This window comes from Leucoraja erinacea, chromosome 15 (genome assembly GCF_028641065.1).
Source record: "Leucoraja erinacea ecotype New England chromosome 15, Leri_hhj_1, whole genome shotgun sequence".
In the NCBI taxonomy this organism is placed as follows: Eukaryota; Metazoa; Chordata; class Chondrichthyes; order Rajiformes; family Rajidae; genus Leucoraja; species Leucoraja erinaceus.
This window is the reverse complement of record NC_073391.1, coordinates 36,130,909-36,156,389: the sequence shown is the minus strand read 5'-3', so window position 1 is coordinate 36,156,389 and position 25,481 is coordinate 36,130,909. Positions and strand designations below refer to the sequence as shown.

Here is a 25,481-nt window from a genome sequence, read left to right as displayed (position 1 = left end):
CATAACGGTGGAGGGTGCACCGTGTGATGAAGGGAGTCCATGTGACGGAGCAGGCGGTTGCATGGTGGTGGGGGATCGCGTGATGGGGGAAGTCACATGACAGGGGAGAGAGGTCTGAGGGGGGGGGGGGGAGAGTACCACGAGTACTGAGAGGCGGGAAATAAACCGAAATTGGGGGGAAAATCAAATCGGGGGTGGAAGAACCGAGGGGAAGGGCGAGAAACAGAGGGGTCGGAGGAAAACCGCGAGGGGGAGGGGGGGGGGGGGTTGTAACGCCAAGGGGGGAGGGGAGGGAGAACTGCACAAGGGGGGGGGGGCGTGAACTGCAGGGAGGGGGGTGGGGAGAACCGTGAGGGGAAGAATGCAAGTGAGTGAGAGCACATAATCGAGAGAGAGAGAGAGAATTCAGGAAAGAAAGAGAGAGAGATAACAGCAGAAAATAATCCATACATCGTACCGGCATTTGGGAATGTTGCCCCCAAAGTGTTGTTAGTGCTGTGGCATTTGTTAAGGATATATAACATACGGAAACGAGCATAGTAGTTGCTAATTTATGTGGGGACAAACGAGACCGCAGATGCTATTGTCTGCGGTAAATAAATTAAAATTGTATTTTGTTGCAGATTGCTGCAGTTGCAGTCTTGTGTGTCCATTTTATTACACCTTTGAAGAGTCTCTGCACGGAATGCTCATTTTGAATATGTTTTTCCAGTCTGCAATTCTGATCCGCGATCTCAACCCAAACTGTCGATTGACCATCCTCTACAGATGCTGCATGACCCATTGAATTTCTTTAGCAGTTTCTGTTTTGCAAAGTTAATTTACTGCTTAGCGATGGTCTGGATGAATAGTGGAACAAGTCTAGCGGTTAAATTGTCTACTGCTGTGCAACATTCTGAATGAGAATCCCTCCCTCGGTTTCCCCCCCCCCCCCTCCCTGTTTTCTCCTCCCCCCACAGTTCTCCCCTCCCCCCTCACGATTCTCCCCCCCCCCACTTCATTGTTCTGCCCCTCTCGTCCCCTCCTGTATGTCACCTCTCCCCTCACACAGTTCTCTCCTCCTCCCCTCGTATCACACAGTTCGTATGTCACCCTCCCCCACTCACAGTTTTCAACTCCCTCCCTCTCTTTCGCTGTGTTCCCCAGCCCCCTCTCGCTGTTCTCCCCTCCCCCTCTCACTGTTCTAAGCACATTCCAACAGCTTCACAGTTGACTCTCGGTGACATTTCCGTCCAATGCGTTTCTACCGATGGACAATGATTTTGTTAACATGTCCTGCCGCACCATATGCCCGGCCTAATGACCAATCAAAATACAGGAAGACGCTCCATCACATATCCCACATCAACATGAATGGCAGACACAAAAAGCTGAAGTAACTCAGCGGGTCAGGCAGCATCTATGGAGCAAGGAAATAGATGATGTTTTAGATTGAGACCCTTCACCTATTCCTTTTCTCCAGAGACGCTGCCTGACCCACTGAGTTACTCCAGCTTTTTGTGTCCGTCTTCATTTTAAGCCAGCAACTACTGTTCCTCCATCCACATTAACATGGTACATGTCAGGTTTGTGTCATTCCCAGTCTGCTTGTATTGTGTTTAAACAGGTTAATTAATCCTCCTAAGCACTCAGAGACGTCCAGGAGACCAGGGTACACTGCAAACTACAACCCTTCAACCTTTTACAGTCATGAAATAGACATGCTCCCTCCCGAATGTGTTGTATACTGGGAGTCTGGATAAATTACAACAAGCCAACTTTGTAATCGATAAGAAGATGATCCTTTGCTTCAGGCACCTAACCCAGTTTAATCCCAGAGGTCCCATGATCCTTGTTCATTTATCTGACTCAAATTGATTCTCCACATGAAGTATACTAAGAAGCCTTTCATCATCTTAACCATTGTCTATTAAGGACTGTGCTATTTAGAAATATGTAAATCTTATTACTAGCGCCCATCCGGATACCAAGGAAAATATATTTGAAATCATGTTTCATTAATTCACTGTTACCCTTTCATTGGAAAAAAATCCGTAACATCTGCTGAAAAGATGAATTGCAAATAATGGAAGATGCCGTGACAAGTTGTCCATTTGGCTCCTTTGAGTTAGTACCAAAGACTCTGCACCAAAGGTTTAAATTATGTAAATTATGCAAGTAAACCAGGTCAAAATGGCAGTGTAGTAATTGATGAACCATTAAAAGATAACATTTTCCCACTCAGAGTTACGTTAATAATCCATAACATTGAACAGTACAGCTTCGGAATAGGCCCTGAAACTCACAATGTCCATGCTAAACATGATGCCATGTTAAAATAATCTCCTCTCCCTCCGTATCCTTCTATTCCCATATTAATGTGCCTATCTAAAAGCCTCTATAAATGCCACTAGCGAACCTGCTTCCACCACCAGCCTGGCAGCGCATTCAAGACAACCAAAGACCTTCTGTGTTAAAGAACTTGCCCCGCATATCTCCTTTAAACTTTCCCCTTCTGACTTTCAAGCTTGTCTGGGACATTTCCATCTTGGGAAATGGTTATAACTGTTTACCCTATCCATGCCTACATATAAACACAACTAAATGCATCTTCGCAAGAAACAATGGGGTCAGAAGATATAAAATCTATGTGGGTAGAGTTAAGAAATAGCAAGAGTAAACAGCCACTGATGGGAATTATACACATGCCTCTGAATAGTAGCAAAGATTTAGGGTACAAATAACATAGGAGATAGAAATGGTATGTAAGACAAGCAATGTTACAAAATGTCTTGACCCAAAAGGTCACCTATTCCGTTTTTACAGAGATGCTGTCTGACCCGCTGAGTTACACCAGCTTTTTGTGTCTATCTTCAGTTTAAACCAGCATCTGCAGTTACTTCCTACATAATTTGTCTGCTCCACTGTGAAATCTCCTCAAGGTACACCTACTTTGAAGAAGTTCACTGACGAGAGTTCTGCAAAGAGTCTGAAGAAAGATCTCAACCCGAAACGGCACCTGTACCTTTTCTCCCCGTCTATCTTTGGTTTAAACCAGCATCTGCAACTCCTGAATAGTTCACCTCTGTTGGGGTTTTTTTAAACAACCGTCGTCTCTGTCTCTCCCATTTTGTCCAACTTGACTATCTGGCACAGTGAGGCTGTAGCTCTACCAGCCTTGACGTTGTGTTCAATAAGGTCCGATCATGGGAGAGGGAGAGGGAGAGGGAGAGGGAGGAGGGAGGAGAGGGAGGAGAGGGGAGAGGGAGAGGGAGGAGAGGGAGAGAGGAGAGGGAGGAGAGAGGGAGAGGAGGAGAGGAGAGGGAGAGGAGAGGGAGAGGGAGGAGAGGGAGAGGGGAGAGGGAGGAGAGGGAGAGGGGGAGGGGGAGAGGGAGAGGGAGGGGGGAGAGAGAGGTAGAGAGCAGGAGAGAGATAGGGAGAGGGAGGGAGAGGGAGAGGGAGGGAGAGAGAGAGAGAGAGAGGATAGAGAGAGCGGTTGGGAGAGAGAGGGAGAGGAAGGGAGAGGAAGGGGCAGAGAGAGAGATGGAGGGGTGGAGAGAGAAGGGAGAGGGAGAGGGAGAGAGGGAGGGAGGGGAGAGGGAGAGGGAGAGGGAGGAGAGGGAGAGGGAGAGGGAGGGAGAGGGAGGGAGAGGGAGAGGGAGGAGGGGAGAGGGAGGGAGAGGGAGAGGGAGAGGGGGAGAGGGAGAGGGAGGAGGGGAGAGGGAGAGGGAGGGGAGAGGAGAGGGAGAGGGGAGAGGGAGGAGGGAGAGGGAGAGGGAGGAGAGGGAGAGGAGAGGGGAGAGGAGGAGGGAGAGGAGGGAGAGGGAGAGGGGGAGGGGAGGGAGAGGGGGAGGGAGGAGGAGAGGGAGAGGGGGAGAGGGAGGAGGGGGGAGGGAGGGAGGAGGGAGAGGCTGCCGGATAGACAGATAGAGAGAGAGACAGTGAGAAGGGAGAGAGAGAGGGGGGGAGAAAGAGAGAGACGGTGAGAGAGGGGGGAAGGGAGGGAGAGAGGGAGAAATGGGAGAGACAGGGACAGGTGACCAACAGAGGTGATGGGTTTGCACCAGTGACTTGGTCCCCAGGGAACCTTGTTTGACCATGAGCTTGTGTCTGGGTGATGTAGAGTCAACCCATTCCCGCAGGACTGAACAATGTTTCCCCGGATACTCGTTTCCCTCGAGCGCCCTCATTTCCCCAAGGCACCCTTGTTTCCCCAGGGTGCCCTAGTATCTCCTGGTCGCCCATTAAGATTTGGATTCAGCTCACGGAGAAAATCATAACCGAGCCCTGTGTCGTTAACATGAAAAATCTGTTATAATTTTTTCCATTATTTTTTACTGGACTCATTTTTAAAAAAAAACATTTTTAAATACCTACCTTATGACATTTTTTTGCTAAAACTATTAGCCCGACTATAAAAGATAATGATCTGAAAAAGCCAGCTGCTAGAAACACTGAAAGTAAGATATTGTCTTGGCGTTAGAAAACTAATAATTCCTTGGAAGGAGTGGAATTTGGATACCAAATTAAGGCATAATTGTTACTTTAAATTGCACAGCCAACTCTTCCGAGGGAAGACATGCAAGTGAAAGGACACGAGTGGCTGTACAAGTGGCTTTAGTAGAAAGTGTTTGTATAACTCTAGCTCCTTCCACATACTTCTCTCTTGCATATCCTTCGATCCTGACCTCAGAAGCTGTCTGTACAGACTTTGTACCTTCTCCCTGTGACGGCGTGGGTTTTCTCCCAGTGCTCCGGTTTCCTTCCACATTCCAAAGACGTTCAGGTTGGTACGTTAATTCGCTTCTGTAAATTCCCCCGAGTGTGTAGGATCCATAACTAGGATACCATAGAAACTAGTGTACGTGTGATGTTTGGTCGGCATAGACTCGATGGGCTGAACGGTCTGTTTCCACGCTGTATCCAGAAACTAAACTAAACTGAACAAATTATAATGGAGGGCTCTGAAAATGGGATTTTGAATGAATGCTTCCACACTAAAATCACTTCTTATCTTTTCCTGCATTTATTAATTTGCAGATTTCATGCCTGGTTGATGGCAAGTTCAAGTTACAGCTGCATAATTAACTCTTCTTATAAGCCATAGCTGTTCAGACCTCTCAGCACAAAGGCATTACAGATGTTGCCTTCATTCTGCCTTCAGAAGTGGAATGGTTTCTCCACAAAGCCTCGGAATAATTAACTCACATTTAACAAGCTCTCCCCTTGGACTTTCGCCCTTCAAAGACAAAATGGCTCAAATTTACGAGCTAAGGAACAAAAATGGGCGTAAAAGGGTCAGGGGTTATGAGGAGGAGGCAGGAGAATAGTGTTGAGAGGGAAAGATAAATCATCCGAGAATGACAGAGTAGACTCGATTGGCCACAGAGAGACAGAGGGCGAGACAGAGAGAGCAAGAAAGAGAGAGAGAGACAGAGAGAGATAAAGGGCTATAGGTGTTACCACCTGAAGGCGGGAAAGGCCCCCAGTGAGGGTCCCTCTACAAGGAGTTATCCCCCTTTACATTGTGGACCTGGGGTGGAGAGTGCTGCACAGAGCGGTGGCATGTAACAAACTTTTGAGTCGGTTCACGGGCTCGTCCGCTGCTTGTATTTTCTGTGGAGAGGAAGAGACCGTGTTCCACGCATATATGGAGTGTGAGAGGCTATTGCCCCTGTACCAATATCTGAAGGGGTTGTTCCTAAAGTTCTGGTGGCCAATTGGGAAAGGGGGAGATGCAGCGAGACCACAAGGGTGTCATGGTACACCAGTCATTGAAGGTAGGCATGCAGGTGCAGCAGGCAGTAAAGAAAGCGAATGGTATGTTAGCTTTCATTGCAAAAGGATTTGAGTATAGGAGCAGGGAGGTTCTACTGCAGTTGTACAGGGTCTTGGTGAGACCACACCTGGAGTATTGCGTACAGTTTTGGTCTCCAAATCTGAGGAAGGACATTATTGCCATAGAGGGAGTGCAGAGACGGTTCACCAGACTGATTCCTGGGATGTCAGGACTGTTTTATGAAGAAAGACTGGATAGACTTGGTTTATACTCTCTAGAATTTAGGAGATTGAGAGGGGATCTTATAGAAACTTACAAAATTCTTAAGGGGTTGGACAGGCAAGATGCAGGAAGATTGTTCCCGATGTTAGGGAAGTCCAGGACAAGGGGTCACAGCTTAAGGATAAGGGGGAAATCCTTTAAAACCGAGATGAGAAGAACTTTTTTCACACCGAGAGTGGTGAATCTCTGGAACTCTCTGCCACAGAGGGTAGTTGAGGCCAGTTCATTGGCTATATTTAAGAGGGAGTTAGATGTGGCCCTTGTGGCTAAGGGGATCAGGGGGTATGGAGAGAAGGCAGGTACGGGATACTGAGTTGGATGATCAGCCATGATCATATTGAACGGCGGTGCAGGCTCGAAGGGCCGAATGGCCTACTCCTGCACCTAATTTCTATGTTTCTATGTTTCTATTTTAGTCCTACGATTCTTGTGTTTGGACACAAGGCAGGGTGTGGGGAGAGCCGAGTGGGGGAGTGGGACTTACCTGTCGGTTTGCTCCTGGGCCTGGCCAAGATGGCCATTCGCGGGTCCAGGCAGCAGGCGGTCGATGGTCAGGCTAGAGTCGGCTGCCTGCCCCTCTTTCGGGCCTACGTCCGTGCACGTGTGTCCCTGGAGAGAGAACACGCGGTGTCCACGGGGACTTTGGAGGTCTTCCGTGGACGCTGGTCACCGCGTGGGGTTGAGAGTATTGTGAACAATGATTGTAATGTTGTATTATAATGACACTTGATATAGTGTAATTTCTTTTTTTGTTTATGACTTTGATCTGTTGTATCATTTGTTGTGTCGAATAAAGTCTTGGAATTAAAAAATAAATAAATAAAATAAAAAAAGGGAGAGATAGAGAGAGAGAGGGAGAGGTAGATGGAAGGAGGGGGAGGGAGGGAGGGAGGGAGGGAGAGGGAGGGAGGGAGGGGGAGGGGGAGGGGGAGGGGGAGGGGGAGGGGGAGAGGGGAGGGGGAGAGAGGGAGAGGGAGGGGGAGGGGGAGAGGGAGAGAGGGAGAGGGAGAGGGAGAGGGAGAGGGAGAGGGAGAGAGAGAGAGGGCAGGGAGAGGGGGGACAGACAGACAGACAGACAGACAGACAGACAGACAGACAGACAGACAGACAGACAGACAGACAGACAGACAGAAAGACAGACGCTGGCTGACCCACTGAGTTCCCCAGCATTGTGTGTTTTGCTGAAGAGCTTGATGCATTTCCTGTCCTGCCTTACAGCGTGATGGCAAGGAGCAAGAGTAGGTGATTCTAATTGTGTTGCACAATTTCAGGAGGAGCCAGGAACAAACCAGTTCCAACATTTCTAGCCCAGAACACATTGTCTGTCCCAGAAACCATTGGGCTGTGTCTGACGGGGCTGGCTTCTGCTTCCACTGAGGGACCCAAATCCAGGCCTCATTGTCGGCTACAACAACTCTAATCTAATCTCTGCTTGTTGTCACCCAGGAATTGTCCTCTTCTTCATGAGCTGAGGAGGTACCGCAAATGTTTCTGCCATCAGGGAGCACGGTGCGTAGGACAGAAAGAAGTTTATCATTTCTGTTGGTGCTTGACTACAGGTTTTGCAACTTTTGCCTGATTCTGCATTTAACGATCACAAACAACTGGCTGGAATTGGCGGTGCGTTGGGGACTCACAGCGGCCGCTGGTCACTGGCCGTTCTCCTCCGCCAGGATCAGAGTTCCCGCTTTCCGTTTGGCGACATCGGTGACATCTCCAACTCTGGGCTGGACTCGGTCTCCAACACTGGGCGGGGCTGGGTCTCCCACACTAGACTGGGCAGGGGCTCCGACGCTGGGCTACTTGGGGTTGGGCTGCTTGGGGCCGGGCTGCTTCGGATCCCTCCGAAAATTGTGTCCGGTTGGAAACCTCCGCCCGCCATCCTCAGCTCCAGTAAAGACGCGATGGCGCAGGAAAGGGCAGACCGTCCTTGTGAGTGAAAGGGGAAGAGACTAATCCGCGCGCCGCAGAATGGCAGAAGAGATCAATCTGTGCACACGTGGTTTTTAAGATATATTAAACCTCGCTAACTGTTACGATATTCAACCGATCGGAACGAAACTTGATGCAATCGCAGGATTGGAGAACGGTGAGTGAACTGGCGAAATATCGTAGCGCTATCGCAAACCTTTTTTTCGCAGATAGAAAGACTGCACAAACCGGAAGATGACAAGATAAGAGTTTTAGTAAGGTATAGATGAGAGCTTCTGCCACAGTCACCTTTCCAACTCCACCACCCTGACGGTGAGTACATATTTTCTTCATCTTCCTCTAATCCTTTCATCGATCGTTTTAAATCTACGCATCCTGCATTGTGACCCATCAGTCCAAGGAATAGGCCTTTGTATTTATTCAGTCCAAGTTCTTCGATTCATATGCACCCGAAATTAAACCTCACCTCAGCCTGCTCCAAAGAAAGCAGCACCAGCCAACACAATCTTCCTCAGAGCTATAATTTTCAGGCCTGGCAATATCCCTGTTAACTCCTTTGCACACCCTCTATTGTAATTACATCTTCCTCGCAAGGCAGTGATCAGAACTGCACACAATGCTCAAAACGGTGGCAAAACACACATTACATATAGTTCGATTAATCTACCCAGTCTCATATCCTCTGTCTCAGCTAACAACAGGAGAGAACCTCTATGTCTTTTTGATGGCTTTATCGATCAATTGTTGCTTTTAAATATCTGTGGCCTTACCTTCCAAGGTTCCTCTCTTCTTTTGCATTTCTTAATATTCCTGCCATTTATTCTATGTGTCCTGGACTTGTACAACTCCTCAAAAGCATTGCCTCACAGGTTTCTGGGTTAAATTTCACATTACACCCTCCTATCCACTAACCAAACCATTTAAATCCTCCTCTCTGCGAACGACATGGTGACAAGCTTATTGGAAAAAAAACTTATCCTGCTTCAGTAAAACCTTGCAGAAATTAGATTTGAGCATCATCAAATTGATTTGAACATGGTGGCTCATCTCCAGGTAACATGGCAATTAAAACTACTGTCAACTAATGAGGTGTTGTCAAATCCATTATTATTGTAAGTTCAAAATAAACAGCCAGTTTACTTACCTCAAATTCATCAATGGCACCAGCGAGAGATGGAACAGCCGTTATGGACTTGGACATTGGGCATCCAATTCCCTGCACAGCGTCAGAGATGACAGCAAAGGCCTCTTGTATCTCACCATGGACAGACTCCCGCCCTGCCTGAAGCGCAGTGATGTTAGGATGTTGCAAGTAGGCCATGAATGAAGAATATAACAAGGGAGAGGTCTGCTTCAAGCAAGCACGGGCAGCTGCCAGACCTTCACGCTCACTGGGTGACTTGAGGTCCTGCCAATAAAGAGAAAACATTCAAAATGCAACCAAATTTAAGAATTCTTCACAAAATTAACCCGCAAAAGATAATGTAATGACTATTCTTTCCCATCGGTGACAAATCATTGGAGAACATAGTTTCTACAGGGTGGTGTCCGGTATTTCTGCTGAACCAGCAGTGCTGAAGTTGCACTATTGACCAAACCATTATCACATAAGAGTCATTGAGTTTACAGCATGAAAACAGGCCGTTCGGCCCAATTTGTCCATGTCAACCAATTTGCATTCTGGGTTAGACCCATTGGCTTGAATTCCTTATTCCTCTTATTCCTCCAAACCTTTCCTATCGATATATCTGTTCAAATATCATTTGAAGGTTATAATAACATCCGCTTCTATGGTATCCGGTGGCAGATTATTCCAGATATGGACGTGAGGTCCCTCTTAAATCCATCCCCTCTCAGCTTGATGTTAATGTTACACTCAGAAGATGGAGAGAGGCAATTAGGCATCCAAGACCTATTTGTCATTAAACAATAGATACAAAATAATAATTTGACAGGATCTTCCCACCCCCTTCCCTACCCACCAGCTGTAGGATGGACAAACATCAGGAAAATGGGAAAAAATATATTATTCCAATGGTGACAAAAGAAGGAACTGTAGATATTGAAATATTGAGCAAAACACAGAGTGCTGAAGGAACTCAGCAGATCAGGCAGCATCTGACATGACTTTACGGGTCGGGACCTTTCTTCAGTGATGTGTTGGATGCCTCTGCACCACAATTAGTGAAGCTACAATATTTTCTATTTTAAGATAGACACAAAAAGCTGGAATAACATAACCGTGGGAACGGGTGATCAATGGTCGGCATGGACTCGGTGTTTCTATGCTGTTTATTTAAACTAAAGGTTGGTCTTTAATGATTGCATCTTGTCTCCAAATATCCAGCATGAGCATGTTTAACCAAATCTACAGTCATTAGCTACGACAGCTGTACTTTACCAACTTTAAAAAATGTTGTGACTTTGCTTAATATCTCAGTACGTGAGCAAAAGGAAATGCTGGGGATGATCTTTATACAAAAGACAAGCAAGATGAAGCTGCAATCTAATTATAACCTTCTGAACATTTGGTAGTATGGCAGTTGAGATTTACATGTGGACACAAGTAACAAGCCTCTAAATCTGGCTTTGATACAGACATTAAAACATTTAAACAAAGATATGTTTCCTTAATGGCAATCTACGAGTTTGCTAAATTGATCAAATCATAGACTTAAAATACAGAATGAAGATAGGTATGTGCCAATAGGCTTGCAATCAAGCAATGTACTTTTTCTCACATGGAGTGTATCTTAATCATGGATATCTATGAATTGAAATTTTTTTCAGACAAATGTGAGGCTGACACAAAAAAAAAGATTAGATTGAGCTAAATTCTGGTGTACTCAAGGCCAGGTGGTCAGGAGGCTTGACAAGCAAGATGTACAGTCGATGCCTGAGGTGGTATGAAACTTCAGCTGAACCAAGGGGAAAAGAAGATAGCTTCTATCGGTCGGGGCAGCTTAGCCTTGAAAGAATAGTTATGTACGTATGGATGTGTGTGTGTGTGTGGGTGTGCGTGAGCTTGGTTGTATGGATTGGTGACGTTTTGTGTCGGAACCCTCCTTTGGACTGAAAGTAGAGGTGGGGGGGTGGGTGAGGAAATAAACTGGAGGCAAGAAAAGGTTCTAGATGGGTTGGTGAGTAAGTTTGTTAACACCAAAATTGGAGGAGTTTCAGACAGTGAGGAATGCTGTCGGAAGATACATCGGGATGTAGATCACTTGGCAGAAATGGGTGGAGAAGTGACAGAGTTTAACCCGAGCATGTGCGAGGCGTTTCACTTTGGGCGATGTAATGCAAGGAGAAAATATACAGTTAATGGAAAAGCCCTTCACAACATTGAATGGAAAAGGTATCTGGGAGTCCAAGTTCATAGCTCACTGAAGGTGACAGCAGTAGATACAGTCGACATTGTTATGATTCAGGAAGCAAAGCGGTACTTGCACCTCAATTTGCATTGACGACACCTCAGTTTTAGAAGGCACCCCCTAATCCAATAACTATGTCCCCTCATTCGCAAATCTTCAGCTAACAGAAACATCTTGACATTTGCCCCATCAGAATCTTCTATGCTTCAATAAGATCACCCCACCCCCCTCATTCTTCAAAACCTCAAAGAACACAAATCTAATTTCAACAAAACCTCTCCAGACAGGACAACCCTCTCATCCCAAGAATCAGTCAGGTGAATCTCATTTGGGCTGTCGCATAATCAGAACAAACAAACTGATCAACTATTTACTGTGTGGGAGCAAACAGCATGAAACCTGATTGTATTTATTTCTACTTTGAAACGGTAACCAAATTTTTTTAAAGGTTAATTGCCTACAGAACATTTTAGGGAGAAAGAAGCAACAACTTTTGTGTTTCTTCACCCGAACACATAGTTGAGAATGTTAGGTACACAAAAATGCTGGAGAAACTCAGCGAGTGCAGCAGCATCTATGGAGCGAAGGAAATAGGCAACGTTTCGGGCTGAATGTTATCTTCCTTGGTCCCTCATTCAGAAATGACCCACAGCAATCTTCCCCTGAACACAATGTTCCAGATCCATTCTTTCATAACCATTGGCACAACCATCTTTGAAGCACCGCACTAACACTACTCCCAAGAAAGCACATCAACACCTCTACTTCCTTCAGAGTTTATACTTTAGAGATACAGCGCAGAAACAGGCCCTTCAGTCCATCAAGTCAGCGCCGACCAGCAATCACCCCATACACTAACACTATCCTACACACTAGGGACAATTTACAATTTTACCAAAGCCAATTAACCTACAAACCTGGATGTCTTTGGAGTGTTGGGGGAAACCGGAGCACCCGGAGAAAACCCACGTGATCCTAGGGAGAACGTACAAACACTTCACAGACAGCACCCGCTGTCAGGATCTAACCTGGGTCTCTGATGTTGTACGGCAGCAACTCTCCAGCTGTGCCATTGTTTTCACACCCAACACTTCCATAGCTCTCCATCTCCGTCTCCCTCTCTCCTGACTCTCAGTCTGAAGAAAGGTCTCGACACAAAATGTAACCCATTCCTTCTGTCCAGAGATGCTGCTGTTCCACTGAGTTACTCCAGCATTTTGTGGAGCACCTCTTCAAATGCTTCATTAATCTCTGGGAATACCATCTCCTCTTCTAGCTGTACTACAGGCAGTGATCGAAAGGTACTGCCAGGCCTCAACTTGCAGGAGCACGTATAACTTACAACAATCTGCTCCCTAAGATCCAGAGGCTTAAATTGGATGGTTCTCAAGTGAAGATAGACACAAAAAGCTGGAGTAACTCAGCGGATCAGACAGCATCTCTGGCTGATGAAGGACAATGTGCCAAAAGCCTTGACCACCTTATTTACCGGTGACTGCACCTGCATGGAACTATGTACCTGTACTCCTACAATATTTACAAACTACCCAATTTAATGTCACATGGCTGCTTTCCGAGAAGGGGTGAAGTGTAGATGGGGATAATATGGGGATAACCCCCCCCCCACCCCTTCTCCTACCCATCCCCATGCCATGGAGTCGTTGAATCATACCTCAATGAAACAGACACTTCAGCCAAACCTGTCCACATCGACCAGGTTGCCCCATCTAAGCTAGTCCCAATTACCCACGTTTGACACAAACGCCTCAAAACCTTTACTATCCATGTACCTTTCCAAATTTATTTGTTTTAATGTTGGTATTGTAATTTCCTCAGCTACCTCTTCTGGTAATTCATTGCACATGCCTACCACCTACTGTGTGAAAAAGCTGCCCCTCAGATTTCTATTAAATCTTTCCTCTCTCACCTTGAGAAACTGGTCTATGAAAAGCTTGTCAATGCAGAGTACCCAAAGTCAGTAAAAAGGTTATACGGCATCCATCATTCCCTGCAGATTTCCCCAACCTGGAACAAGTATGCACAGCACCAAATACAAGTTGAATTATTGCAAATGCTGAAAAAAATAAACAAGGAACAATAGGCTAATGTTGATCCTTTGAATGGCACCAGCAGCTGGTAGGGGGCAGGGGGCGAATCTGGCAGATAGGTTCACAGATAAAAACATACTCAGAATTAATTACCTTAAAACCCGTGAGCATGAGGGTTGTACACTAGGCGTTCAGTGTAGATTACACGCTGAGTAAAGCACATGCTAAGAGTTTGCATGATTTTGGCTGACGGCTTTGAATGGTCAATGTGGACGGCAGGGTCAAGGATTGCAATCCCTTTGTCAGACAGCTTTGATACCAGAGAGCAACTGCAGGGTGGAAATCTATGGTTGCTCTCAGCCCATCAGGCATTCGGAGGCCATCAGTGACAAGGAGCTGAAACAATAGCTCCCTGGTGACAGTTCAACAAGAAAAGAGTGCATAACCTTGTCTCATTTTGCATTGAAATGTAGTTGTTATTCTAATATTTGAGGAAAGCAGTAGAGGCGATAATAACCGCTAGCATCGTGCTTGCAACTGAGTACTGTTCCAAGATCTCATCCTCCATTTTAGTGCCACTTTTGGTTGATTGTTTAGTCAAGAGTTAAGAGTCAAGAGTGTTTTATTGTCACATGTCCCAGATAGGACAATGAAATTCTTGCTTGCTGCAGCACAACAGAATATGTAAACATAGTACATAACGGGGAAAATAAAAAGTTCAGTGTGTGTATATACACACATGCACCAGGGCTCTCGTTTAACTTTCTTTCGCTGTTGCCAGCCGGGCAACCTAGGCAGCTTTTTAGGTTGCCAAATGACAATTTAGGTGGTCATTTAAGACGGCTTGCATGACGCATGCAATAATGTGCTCGGACGAAGTGCGTAGTTACCAGTCAGAATTATGGTCAATGAAGCATTCACATATTATTTCTGCTTCAAATAAAGTCACAAATTAAACATATTTACCAATCAAGATATGATATATACCACAATGACATGCAGCCAAATTACAATACAGTATCTCATCTCCTTTTACACGTTGCAAAGAATGCAATTTCCATTATTTCTTTCCACTTCCAAACAAAATTCTGGTTGGATTATTCAGCGTATGATCAACCTCAGTGAGACAAAGTGCAGGCTTGGCGATCGCTTCGCACAACACCTACACTCAGTTAGCAATAACCAACCTGATCTCCCGGTGGCTCAGCACTTCAACTCCCCCTCCCATTCCGAATCCGACCTTTCTGTCCTGGACCTTCTTCATGGCCAGAGTGAGGCCCACTGCAATTTTGCTTGGTCAGTTTACACCCGAGCGGTATGAAAATTGACCTCCAATTTCAGGTAGTCCCTACTTTCTCCTCCGCTTCCCAGCTCTCCCTCAGCCCCCTGTCTCCGCCTCTTCCTTTCTTCTTCCCACCCCCTGCACCCTCACATCAGTTTGAAGAAGGGTCTCGACCCAAAACGTCGCCTATTTCCTTTGCTCCATAGATGCTGCCTCACCCGCTGAGTTTCTCCAGCATTTTTGTCTCCCCATTCACACAAGTTCTGTTATCCCACTTTCCTCACCCACTCCCTACACGTCAACCTAAGTTCTCCTCTTATGGCATTTATAAGGTCCCATAAATTGGTCTGGTGAATCTTTGCTACATTCCCTCCATGATAAGTATATCCATTTTTAGGTAAAGAGAACCTGCACAAATTACTGCATGTATGATCTCACTGGGGCCCTGTCTTATTGTTATAAGATATTCGTACTTCTGCCTCAAAACCCTCTTTCCATGGGGTCCAACATACAATTTGCATTCTTAAATGCTCATTGGAACCTGTTAGTACTGTACAAGTGCTACTTAGAATTCAACAGTCCCCAATCCAAAACATTTTCACTAATATGCTTCTTTGCAGTTCTTCCAACGGAAGCGGATAACTTCACATTTTCGCATGTTATACCGCACGCTCATTGTAACTCACCTTGAGACTTCTTGGTATCCTCCTTACAAATCACAGTCCCAGTTTAGTGTCATCAGATAACTTCAAATCATTACATTCTGTTCCCTCACCCAAATATAAGATGATTATGTTTTGAATTGCCCAAGCACAATGTGTGCATATTGCAGTGATACCACAATGGTATTCACAACTGCATCTAACACTATGATTCCTGCCTGATATCCAATTATCAGTTGCATTACAATACATTCTTCCCCCCCCCCCATGGACTTCAAATTTACAAACTCACCTTTAGCCTTAGTTTAGAGATACAGTGTGGAAACAGGCCCTTCATCCCACCGTGTCCGCACCGACCAGCGATCACCACATATTAACACTGTCCTACACACACTGCGGCCAATTTCTCGAAGATCTTGAAGAAAGATTTCCAAGAAAACCCACGTGGTCATGGGGAGAAGTACAAACTCTGTACAGACAGCACCGTGGCTGGGATCGAACCCGGGTCTCTCGCGCTGCAAGCATTGTAAGGCAGCAACTCCACCACTGCGCCACCCTGCCGCCCTGTGGACGTTTTGAAACTCCAACTACATCATGCCCAGTGGTTTTTTTGTCTGGTTATTAAATCCTCAAGAAGCTCAAGGAATTTGACAAACATTATTCCCCTTACAGAAATTTGTGATCATTTTATCTAGCCCTGTTGATCATTTCCAGCTTTGTAGCAACCTTTCATGATCAATGCCCTTCCAACTGCCTGGCTTCTGGATCACCCCATTTATCGAACAGTACCTCCTGTAACTGTCAGGATCCAAGCCATCCATTTACTGATCAATATCCTTTGTAAATGTCAGGATTCTAAACTCCACTTTCACCATCAGTGTTTCAGGCTAGTGTCACAACCAAAGTCAAATTACATAATGAACACTAATTCCTGCGATTGTCTGGATGTAGACAAACCATTTACTGATCAGTGTCTTCCATAAATGTCAGGATCATAGTCACCCATTTACTGATCAATACCTCCTGTAACAATCAGGGTCAAAGCCACCCTTTAACGACCAATGCCTCTCCTGGCTGTCAGTATTCTTTACCAGCAGTTCACTGATCAATAACTGTCAGGACCTAAGACAACCCTTTCACCAATCACTATTTTATACCAGTGTCACAATCACAGTCACATCGCATAATGATCAATATTTTAGAAGTTATTACTGGGCTTTGATCAGGTAATCTGGAATAAAGTTCGGTTATTAAAGTCCTACCATCATTGTTAAAGAATTCAAATTCCCATCAAACAGAGTTACGACAGCTAGTGAGTCTAATTGCAACAATAAAATATTGCTGAGATTCCTCCCCCTCCCTCCCGATGCAGGTGCTTGATCGCCCCGGCGCGTTGGGCCCAAACGCCGCCGGCTACGGGAGCCAAGATCGTCCCGTCAACGGAAGGCTCGAGGTCCCGGACCGCAGGAGAACAAAGAAGGGAGGAGATTGAACTTTGTTTCGCCTTCCATCACAGTGAGGAATGTGAAGGAGTCACTGTGGTCGATGTTCATGTTAAAATGTATTTTGTGTGTTTGGTTGCTTTTTATGTATGGCATTCCTTCTATGTTGCAAAACATATTTGGCTAATAAAGTATGGTATGATTACGATTATGATGAAACTTACCACTGAACCTCAACCTCACCAATCAAACTTACACAAATGCATCAAACAACATGAACATTGCCTGGTGGCCATAACTCAAAAGTCAGTGTACCCTCCAACAATCGCATTGCCTCAAAAGTAAATGTACTGCAAATCAGTACAATCCATAACATATCCCTGGAAAGCTTGCGCCGTAGTTCTGCCACATCCCTTGGGCACTTATCAATATCCATGTGATTGGCCTCATCAGCGACAACGATGAGTCGGCCTATAGGGAGGAGGTTCAGCTCCTAGCAGCATGGTGCGTTGACAACAACCTGGCCCTTAACTCCAAGAAGACCAAGGAGCTCATTGTGGACTACAGAAGGTCTATGGGTGACACGCACACCCCCATCCATATTAACGGAGCGGAGGTGGAACGCGTTTCCAGCTTCAGATTTCTGGGGGTCAACATCTCTGATGGCCTCTCTTGGACCCACAATACCTCAACACTGGTCAAGAAGGCTCACCAGCGTCTCTTCTTCGTGAGGAGACTAAAGAAGTTCCATCTGTCTCCTCAGATTCTGGTGAACTTCTACCGCTGCACCATCGAGAGCATCCTTATTAACTGTATCAACTGCTCTGTCTCCGATCGGAAAGCGCTGCAGAGGATGGTGAAAACTGCCCAACGCATCACCGGTTCCTCACTCCCCTCCATTGAGTCTGTCCAGAGCAAGCGATGTCTGCGAAGGGCGCTCAGCATCGCCAAGGACTGCACTCACTCCAACCACAGTCTGTTTACCCTCCTCCCATCCGGGAGGCGTTACAGGTCTCTCCGTTGCCGGACCAGCAGGTTCAGGAACAGCTTCTTCCCTGCGGCTGTTACATTACTTAACTCTGCACCTTGGTGATTGCCAATCACCCCCCATCCCCCCCAGACACTCCTTCCCCCAGAAAAATTGCACTACTGCTACAGTATGTGCATATATATATTTTACTGTTCCATTATTCTATGTTGGCTCTTCTGGGTGAGATGCTAACTGCATTTCGTTGTCTCTGTACTTGTACACTGCACAATGACAACAAAGTTTAAATCTGAATCTGAATCTTATGTCCTAGGTCAGTATGCAGAGTAAAATGGCGATACATGAACTCTGCCCATTCTGCTGGAGGCCCAGAGGAGAGGGATGTTTTAAAACTCAGATGCCACACATAACAAATGATCTTGAGATGTGAAAATATTGTCCTTCAGGTGCCTTTTAAATCTTTTCCCTCTCACCTTAAATCTATGGTCTGCGACTCCCCTATCCTTGGAAAAAGACTGTGAACATTCATCTTACCAATGGCCCTTGTAATTTTATAAACCTCTATAAGGTCACTCCTCACTCCCTACATTCCAGTGAAGAAACCCCAGGTTATCCAGCTTTTCCATTGTAACTCAAGCCCTCCAGGCCCAGGAACATCCTTGTGAATCATTTCTGCACCCTTTCCAACTTAATGATAACCTACTTCTAGCTCACCAACCAGACTGCTATATATGTAATGCTTGGTGTGGTCTCATCAACATCCTGTGCAGGTCTATCATGATTCCCAGCTCTTGTACTCAATGCCCTGCCAGATAATAGCAAGATTGCCAGACGGTTTCTTCACCACCCTATCTTTCTGTGGCTCCACTTTCGGAGAACTGTATACTTTTAAATATGCAAAGAGGAAAAGGTTAATAAAAATTAACTGTCAATCCCTTAAATGCCAAGATAGGGAAATTAAGAATTGGGAATAAGAAATGACAGAGATATTTAATAAATATTCTGCGGCAACTCCACAGCAGAAGACTGCAAAACTTATCAAATTCACAATATAACCAAGGTGCAAAGGAGAGAGGGGAAATTAAAACAATCACTTTCAGCAGGCAAATTAATGAGACCGAGGTTTGAAAAACAAAACCCTGTAGTTTCATTCTAGGATGCTAATGGAATTGGCTTACTGATAGAAGACAGAGGTGTGATGGAAGGACAATATTCGGACTGGAGGTCTGTGAACAGTACAGTTCTGTAGGGATTTGTGCTGGGACAGCTACTGCTTCTGACATATGTAAATGACTTTGACGTAAACGCAGATGTTGTTAATTAGTAAGTTTGCAGATTACACCAAGTTTGCTGTGGTCACTGAATGTGAGGGAGGCTGTCAAAGTGGACATTGGGATATCATCAGTTGCAGAAATGGGCAGATCAATGGCAGATGCAGTTTAATCCGGGCAAGTGTGCGGTGTTGCGCTTTGGGAGATCAAATAAGTGATATACAGGTGCACAACCTTTTATCCGACGATCCAAATAACGAAAAGCTCCGAATAGCGGACATTTTTTCGGTCCTTGAAGAAAGGTCCTTGAAGACGTTCACCGAGGGCGGCCCGCAGAGGTGACAGCGGAACCTCCGGTCGGTCCTCGAAGAAAGGGGAACTAAATCCCCATTCATAAAAGAGAAGGTGAGGGTATATTGCGCGGGAGGGTTAATAATTTACAATCTGCTGCTGCCTGCCCGCTGGGTTAAAAAGTTCCCACGGTAGACTCACGATACACAGTGTATCGTGAGTCTTGCGTGGGAATTTTTTAACTCAGCGGGCAGGCAGCAGCAAATTGTCGCTCCCTTCAGTTTCACCCCACCTACACCCCTCTGCTTCCCGGCCATATGTGTGACCCCTTCCCTCCCCTCTCCAGCTCCCCGCCCATTGCACCGGCACGGGGGCTTTGCACTGCCTTCACGTCGGAGCCAGTGCCAGTCACCGGAGACGTCAGGACCAACGGGACACCGGCCCCCAGGCCCACTGCAAGCACGGAGATCCCAGAGACCCACAGCCAGCAGCAGCCCAGCCCCGCTCCAACTACAGAGGAACACGCTCCCCGTAGGGACAGAAGCTGATGGTGTGCAAAGTACGTCTTGGTCTTGAGGTTGCGGATGAGGGGGCGCAGCTCGGGCTGTGACGTCTCCGGCCACCCCCCTGTACAGGAGCTGAGACTGGGAACTGTGGGGTTGTTTGCAGTTGCAGAGGGAGGGGGCAAGGGCGGTACAGTTCCCAGTCTCAGCTCCATTCCAGGGGGGTGGCCGGAAACGTCGGGACACCGGAACACCGATTGCAAGCACGGAGACTCACAGCCAGCAGCAACTCTAGCCCAGCCCCGCTCCAACTCCAGAGGAACCCGGGTTGCGGATGAGGGGGCGCAGCTCGGGCTGTGGGCGAACTGCCACTTGTCGCTGTAGCGGCGTATCGGGGAGCGGGTTCTTGTTGGTCCTGACGTCTCCGGCCACCCCCCTGGACAGGAGCTGAGAGACGTCAGGACCACCAGAAGCCGCTCCCCGATGCGCCGCTACAGCGACAAGTGGCAGTTCGCCCACAGCCCGAGCTGCGCCCCCTCATCGGGACACCGACCCCCAGGCCCACTGCAAGCACGGAGATCCCAGGGACTCACAGCCAGCAGCAACTCTAGCCCAGCCCCGCTCCAACTCCAGAGGAACCCGGGTTGCGGATGAGGGTGCGCAGCTCGGGCTGGGGGCGAACTGCCACTTGTCGCCATTGCGGCCCATCGGGGAGCGGATTCCTCTGGAGTTGGAGGGACAGGGAGACACAGCGGCTTTTGAGAATGGTGGGCAATCACTTCCAAAGTTCTGCCCACACAGTCAGTACACCTCTCCTACACTTGTCTCCCGCACTAAGATCATCTCGGAGAGAATGATCCCAGCCTAACCCTCCCTATTCTCTCCTATTCTGCAAGAAAAAACTACATTGAAGACTCAAACTCGCGATCGAGTAACTGCCGGGATCGAGGCGCAAACTCGCGACCTTGCGGATATGAGCCGAGCACTCTGCCACTCCGCCAGCCGTTAAAATCTACGCTAAAAATCTTCCATTCCGAAAGCCGAAAAATTCTGAATTACGAAAAGTGTCCGGTCCCAAGGCTTTCGGATAAAAGGTTGTGCACCTGTATAAATATCATGAACCTTAACAGCATTGATGTACAGAGAGTTCTTGGGGTCAAAATCCATAATTCCCTGAAAGTGGCAACACAAGTGGATAGAGTAGTAAAGAAGGGGCAGGGCATGTTTGCTTTCATAGGTCGAGGCATTGAGTAGAAGTGTCGGGAAGTCATGATGCAGCTTTATAGGACTTTGGTTAGGCTGCATTCGGAGTATTGTGTGCAGTTCTGGTCGCCACATTACAGGAAGAATGTGGAGGATCTGGTGTGGGTAGATATTTACCAGAATGATGCCTGGTTTAGAGGATGTTAGTTGCTGGGCGAATTTGGATGGATTGTTTTCTCCAAAATGCTGGAGGTTGCAGGAAAGCCTGATAGAAGTACATAAAATTATGAGATAGGGTAGACAGTCAGAATCTTTCTCCTACGATGGAAAAGTCAAAAACTCCTCCCTACAATCCACATGATGCCTCTCCCTCAACCGACGCTCACTTAGTGTTCCTCCATTTTCCCCTTCCTAGCAGCAGTAGTTTAATCCTGGGAGAAAGGTTTAACTGCCTGGGAGAGCTCCCAAGGTTTTCCTCTCTGAACATCCTGTTTTAGGAAGTTTAATGGTTCAAACTCTCATGTCAGCCCCAGATGTAGGCTCAACACCTCCCAACAAGACTCAATCCTGCAAAAGTCTAATTATGTAAAATGATAGCTAGAGTAGGTACTGACTGAGGATCAGTGGATATCCACAGACTTGCTCGTCAAAGTGGCCTTTCTTTAATCTATGGGTTTTCCCAAGTTCTACACAACAGAGACAAAATTAACATGAACCCATTCACAAAACAAAAACAACCTTTCCCTGGTGATATTTGGAGCTCATACAATCATGCAATCTCAAAGATACGGCAAGGAAGAAGGCCCTTTGGCCCACTGAATCCATGCTAAACATCAAGCCTAGCCTTCTAGCTCTAACCCTATTTAACCCATTTTGTTCTTTCCACTAGATTCTACAATTCATCTATGTACTAGGGGAACTTACAGCAGTCAATTAACCTCCCAACCCACATAATTCTGTTATGTCGGTGGAAAATGCAGGACCCCGAGGAAACCCATGTGTTCATACAAAGAAAGGGCCATTTCCACATAGACAGCACTGGAGGTCAGAATTAGGCCCAATTACTGGATCTATAAAACAGCATCTCTACTAGCTGCCCTTGGCAAACATTTACCAAAAATGTACAAATTATCTCCAAGTTTGCGGATGACACAAAGCTGGGTGGCAGTGCAAGCTACGAGGAGGATGCGATGAGGCTGCAGGGTGACTTGGATAGGTTGGGTGAGTGGGCAGATGCATGGTAGGCGCAGTGTAATGTGGAGAAATGTGCTGTTATCCACTTTGGAAGCAAGGACAGGAGCAGATTATTGGGGAGGTGCAACAAGACCTGGATGTCCTTGTACATCAGTCACTGAAAGTAAGCATGCAGGTAGAGCCGGCAGTGAAGAAAGCAAATGGCATGTTGGCTTCCATAGCAAGAGGATTTGAGTAAAGGAGCAAGGAGGTGAATCTGTGCAATTTTCTGCCACAGAAGGCGGTGGAGATCATTTCACTGGATGTTTTCAAGAGAGAGTTAGATATTGCTCTTAGGGCTAATGGAATCCGGGGATATAGGGAGAAAGCAGGAACAGGGTACTGATTTTGGATGATCAGCCATGACAATATTGAATGGCGGTGCTGGCTCGAAGGGCCGAATGGCCTATTCCTGCACCTATTTTCTATGTTTCTATGTCTATGTTTCTAAACGCACTGTTTAATAAAAGAGCTTGGCCATTAATGCAATATTTAATTATGACCAAGTCAAATTCAGTCACTTCATTATATATCCAGTTTTGTCCAATAAATGAGCAGCGCTCACTGAGTTACTGCAGGATATGCAAGAGTTAATCTGCCCTTCTCCGTGCCACAGGTTCCAGTTTAAGGCAATCTGTGAAGTGCCCGAGCTGTATCTTTATTCTTGAATTCAGATCTTAATTGAAGGTTCGAAACAGACTAAAAATAATCCACTTGAATGGATACTGCCATCTTTTGCAATGGAAATGAAATGTTTAGACTTGCAGTGAAATCTTGCAGTTAGAAAACTAGCAGAAAGGCTTTAAACCAATCTGCCAGCATGTTGCATGATTCAAAGCGAGTATTTATTTTCAATTGATTTCCAAGACACAAAACGTATTGGCTTTTCATATTCATTTCAGGTTGGCAAAAAACAGCAGAAAACAGTGTCTAGTCATTTGGCCAAACCTCTGAATACAATAGATTATATTGTTGGTCCAATTCAGAAGCGCATTAAGATCTGACCAGGTTAGCATTGGGCCAGAGTCAATGTATAGGGCCAGAGAACTAAAAGAATGTCAGGTGTCAACTTAAGTGAATAAAATATCAAGTGAAAGATGCAGCAAAGATTCTTACGATTGGTCTTCATTAAGACAGTATCGCTTTCCACGTATCCTGCTGAGTGTTTCCAGCATTCTATGTTTTTATTACATGCAAGATGAACCGTTAGAAGATTAACAGTTGGATTCAACTTTAACCCTTCATTTGTGTGTGGCATGGGGTAGCAATAGGTGCCCAAATCATGCTCCAGAAGAAATGCTACACTCACTCAACCCATTCTGCACGTGTATCTTTGGCAATAGTAAGGCCATCAACTGAGGCGCAGTGGACTAATTTCAATGACAAAGGAGCCTCCTGATGATATTACCAGGTCATGCAGTGCCAAGGGAATATTTGGCCTAAATGCAAGAAATAGTCGGTAGCCCATCTGTACAAGCACAGCCTCTGGCGAGAACACGAGATTTATTTTTTTAAATGTGTTTTTAAAGCTTCTTTCCAGAGGGATACTCAATCTGAGCTTCCCCATCCAATTCCGTAACTAACACTCTGAGCAGCGACTCTGCCAACTTTAATTCCTACCCACCAGCTTTGCCTTCAAAACGGGTGCCACAATCTTCTCTAACTTCTGTTGTGTTGCAAAGAGAAAATAGTAACTGTTCATTACATTAAAAAAGATCAATAAAAAGACACTCGGAGAACAAGTTACGTCCATGGATTTTTTTTTTTTACTGAGAACGCAAAGCAGCCCAGCCAGATAAAAGCAGCAAAATGTTTGGGAAATGTTTTAAGTAAGCATTTCTTCTGGTCAGCATGGACTGGATACATCACCTGAGATGAGAGACACAAATAACAAAGCAAGGAGAGAGAAAGGAGAACCAGGATTGAGAAGGAGAATTGGACCCCAGGATTTGTGTTTTTTTTCTTCAATTTTTGGATGTTGCTGGCAAAGCCAAAATTTATTCACCACTCCTAATTGCTCAGGAAAAGATGATTTGAGCCACCTTGCTAAATCACTGCCCTTCTGTTGAAGATACTCACACACAATGTTATTTAGTAGAGAGTTCCAAGATTTATATACAATGACTGGGAAGGACCGGCGATCGGCGACTTGCTGGTAACTTGCAGATAGGAGTTCTCTAATGTGTCTGTTGTCTTGTCCTTCTTGGTGGTAGAGGCCCCAAGTTTGGGAAGTGCTGTTGGAGTAACCTGGGCAAACAGCAGTGTGTTCAGTGAATATACTGCCATTGTGGGCAGTGGATATACAGCCATTGTGAGCCAGTGGTAGAGGGAATGAATGCCTAGGGTGGTGGATAAGGTGCCAATCAAGGGAGCTGTTTTGGCCTGGATGGCGTTAAGATTCTTAAGAGTTGTTGAGGAAGAAAGAAGCACAAGGAGAGAAACCAGAGCAGGACTGGGAGTAAAACAGCTGTCACAACTGAGGAAAGGAATACCAGGACATGGTGATGTCAAAAGAATGATATGCTTTGATTTTCCTTCAATTCTTTAGAAAATGGCTGTTGCAAAGCAAATCTAGTGTTTATTATCAACCTCAAATTCCCCAGTGAAAGCTGTTCTTCCCCAGTGAAGGCTGTTCTTCAAGAACTGCAGTTTTCCTTACGAACGTTCACCCTTATGCTGTGGTATGGTTCCAGGATTTAGTCACAGAATAATTGGAGGATCAGTAATTTGTGCACCATTCAAAATAGTATGGTTCTGGAGTCACAATAGACACTCTCAGCCTGAAATGGGCTTTTACAACAACCTTGTTTCTCTTTCTCTCAGACTGGTGCCATATATTCTCGCTCTCCTTCCGTCCTTGTTCATTGCATTCCTGCCAACGAAATCTGACAGGAACGGGGATAATTTGTTTCAAACACAATGCAAAGCTATGTCCAGATTACACCACTTGCAAATGTCATGTTTCTGTCTCACTAAACTCATTTAGATATCCTTTCGTATACACGCAGCACAGAGGCGCAGCAGGTAGAGCCGCTGCCTCACTGTGCCAGAAACCCAATTTTGATCCTGATCTAGAGTGCTATCTGTGTGGAGTTTCCACGTTCTCCCTGTGGCTGTGTGGGTTTCTGCAGGCTGCTCAGGTTTCCTCCCACATCCCAGAGATGTGTGGGTTTGTAAGTTAATGAGCCCTCTGTATATTACCCTTAGCGTGTAGG

At 46.0% G+C, this 25,481-nt stretch overlaps 1 protein-coding gene across 1 annotated transcript in view; it reads right to left on the bottom strand.

The window, feature by feature from the left end:
• LOC129704214 (catenin alpha-3-like) overlaps nucleotides 1-25,481 on the bottom strand; it is a 959,161-nt gene that overhangs the window by 872,838 nt on the left and 60,842 nt on the right. The window contains exon 6 of the mRNA XM_055647177.1: nucleotides 9,117-9,380. Coding sequence (XP_055503152.1) covers nucleotides 9,117-9,380 — 264 coding nt within the window. The remainder of the gene's footprint in view (nucleotides 1-9,116; nucleotides 9,381-25,481) is intronic.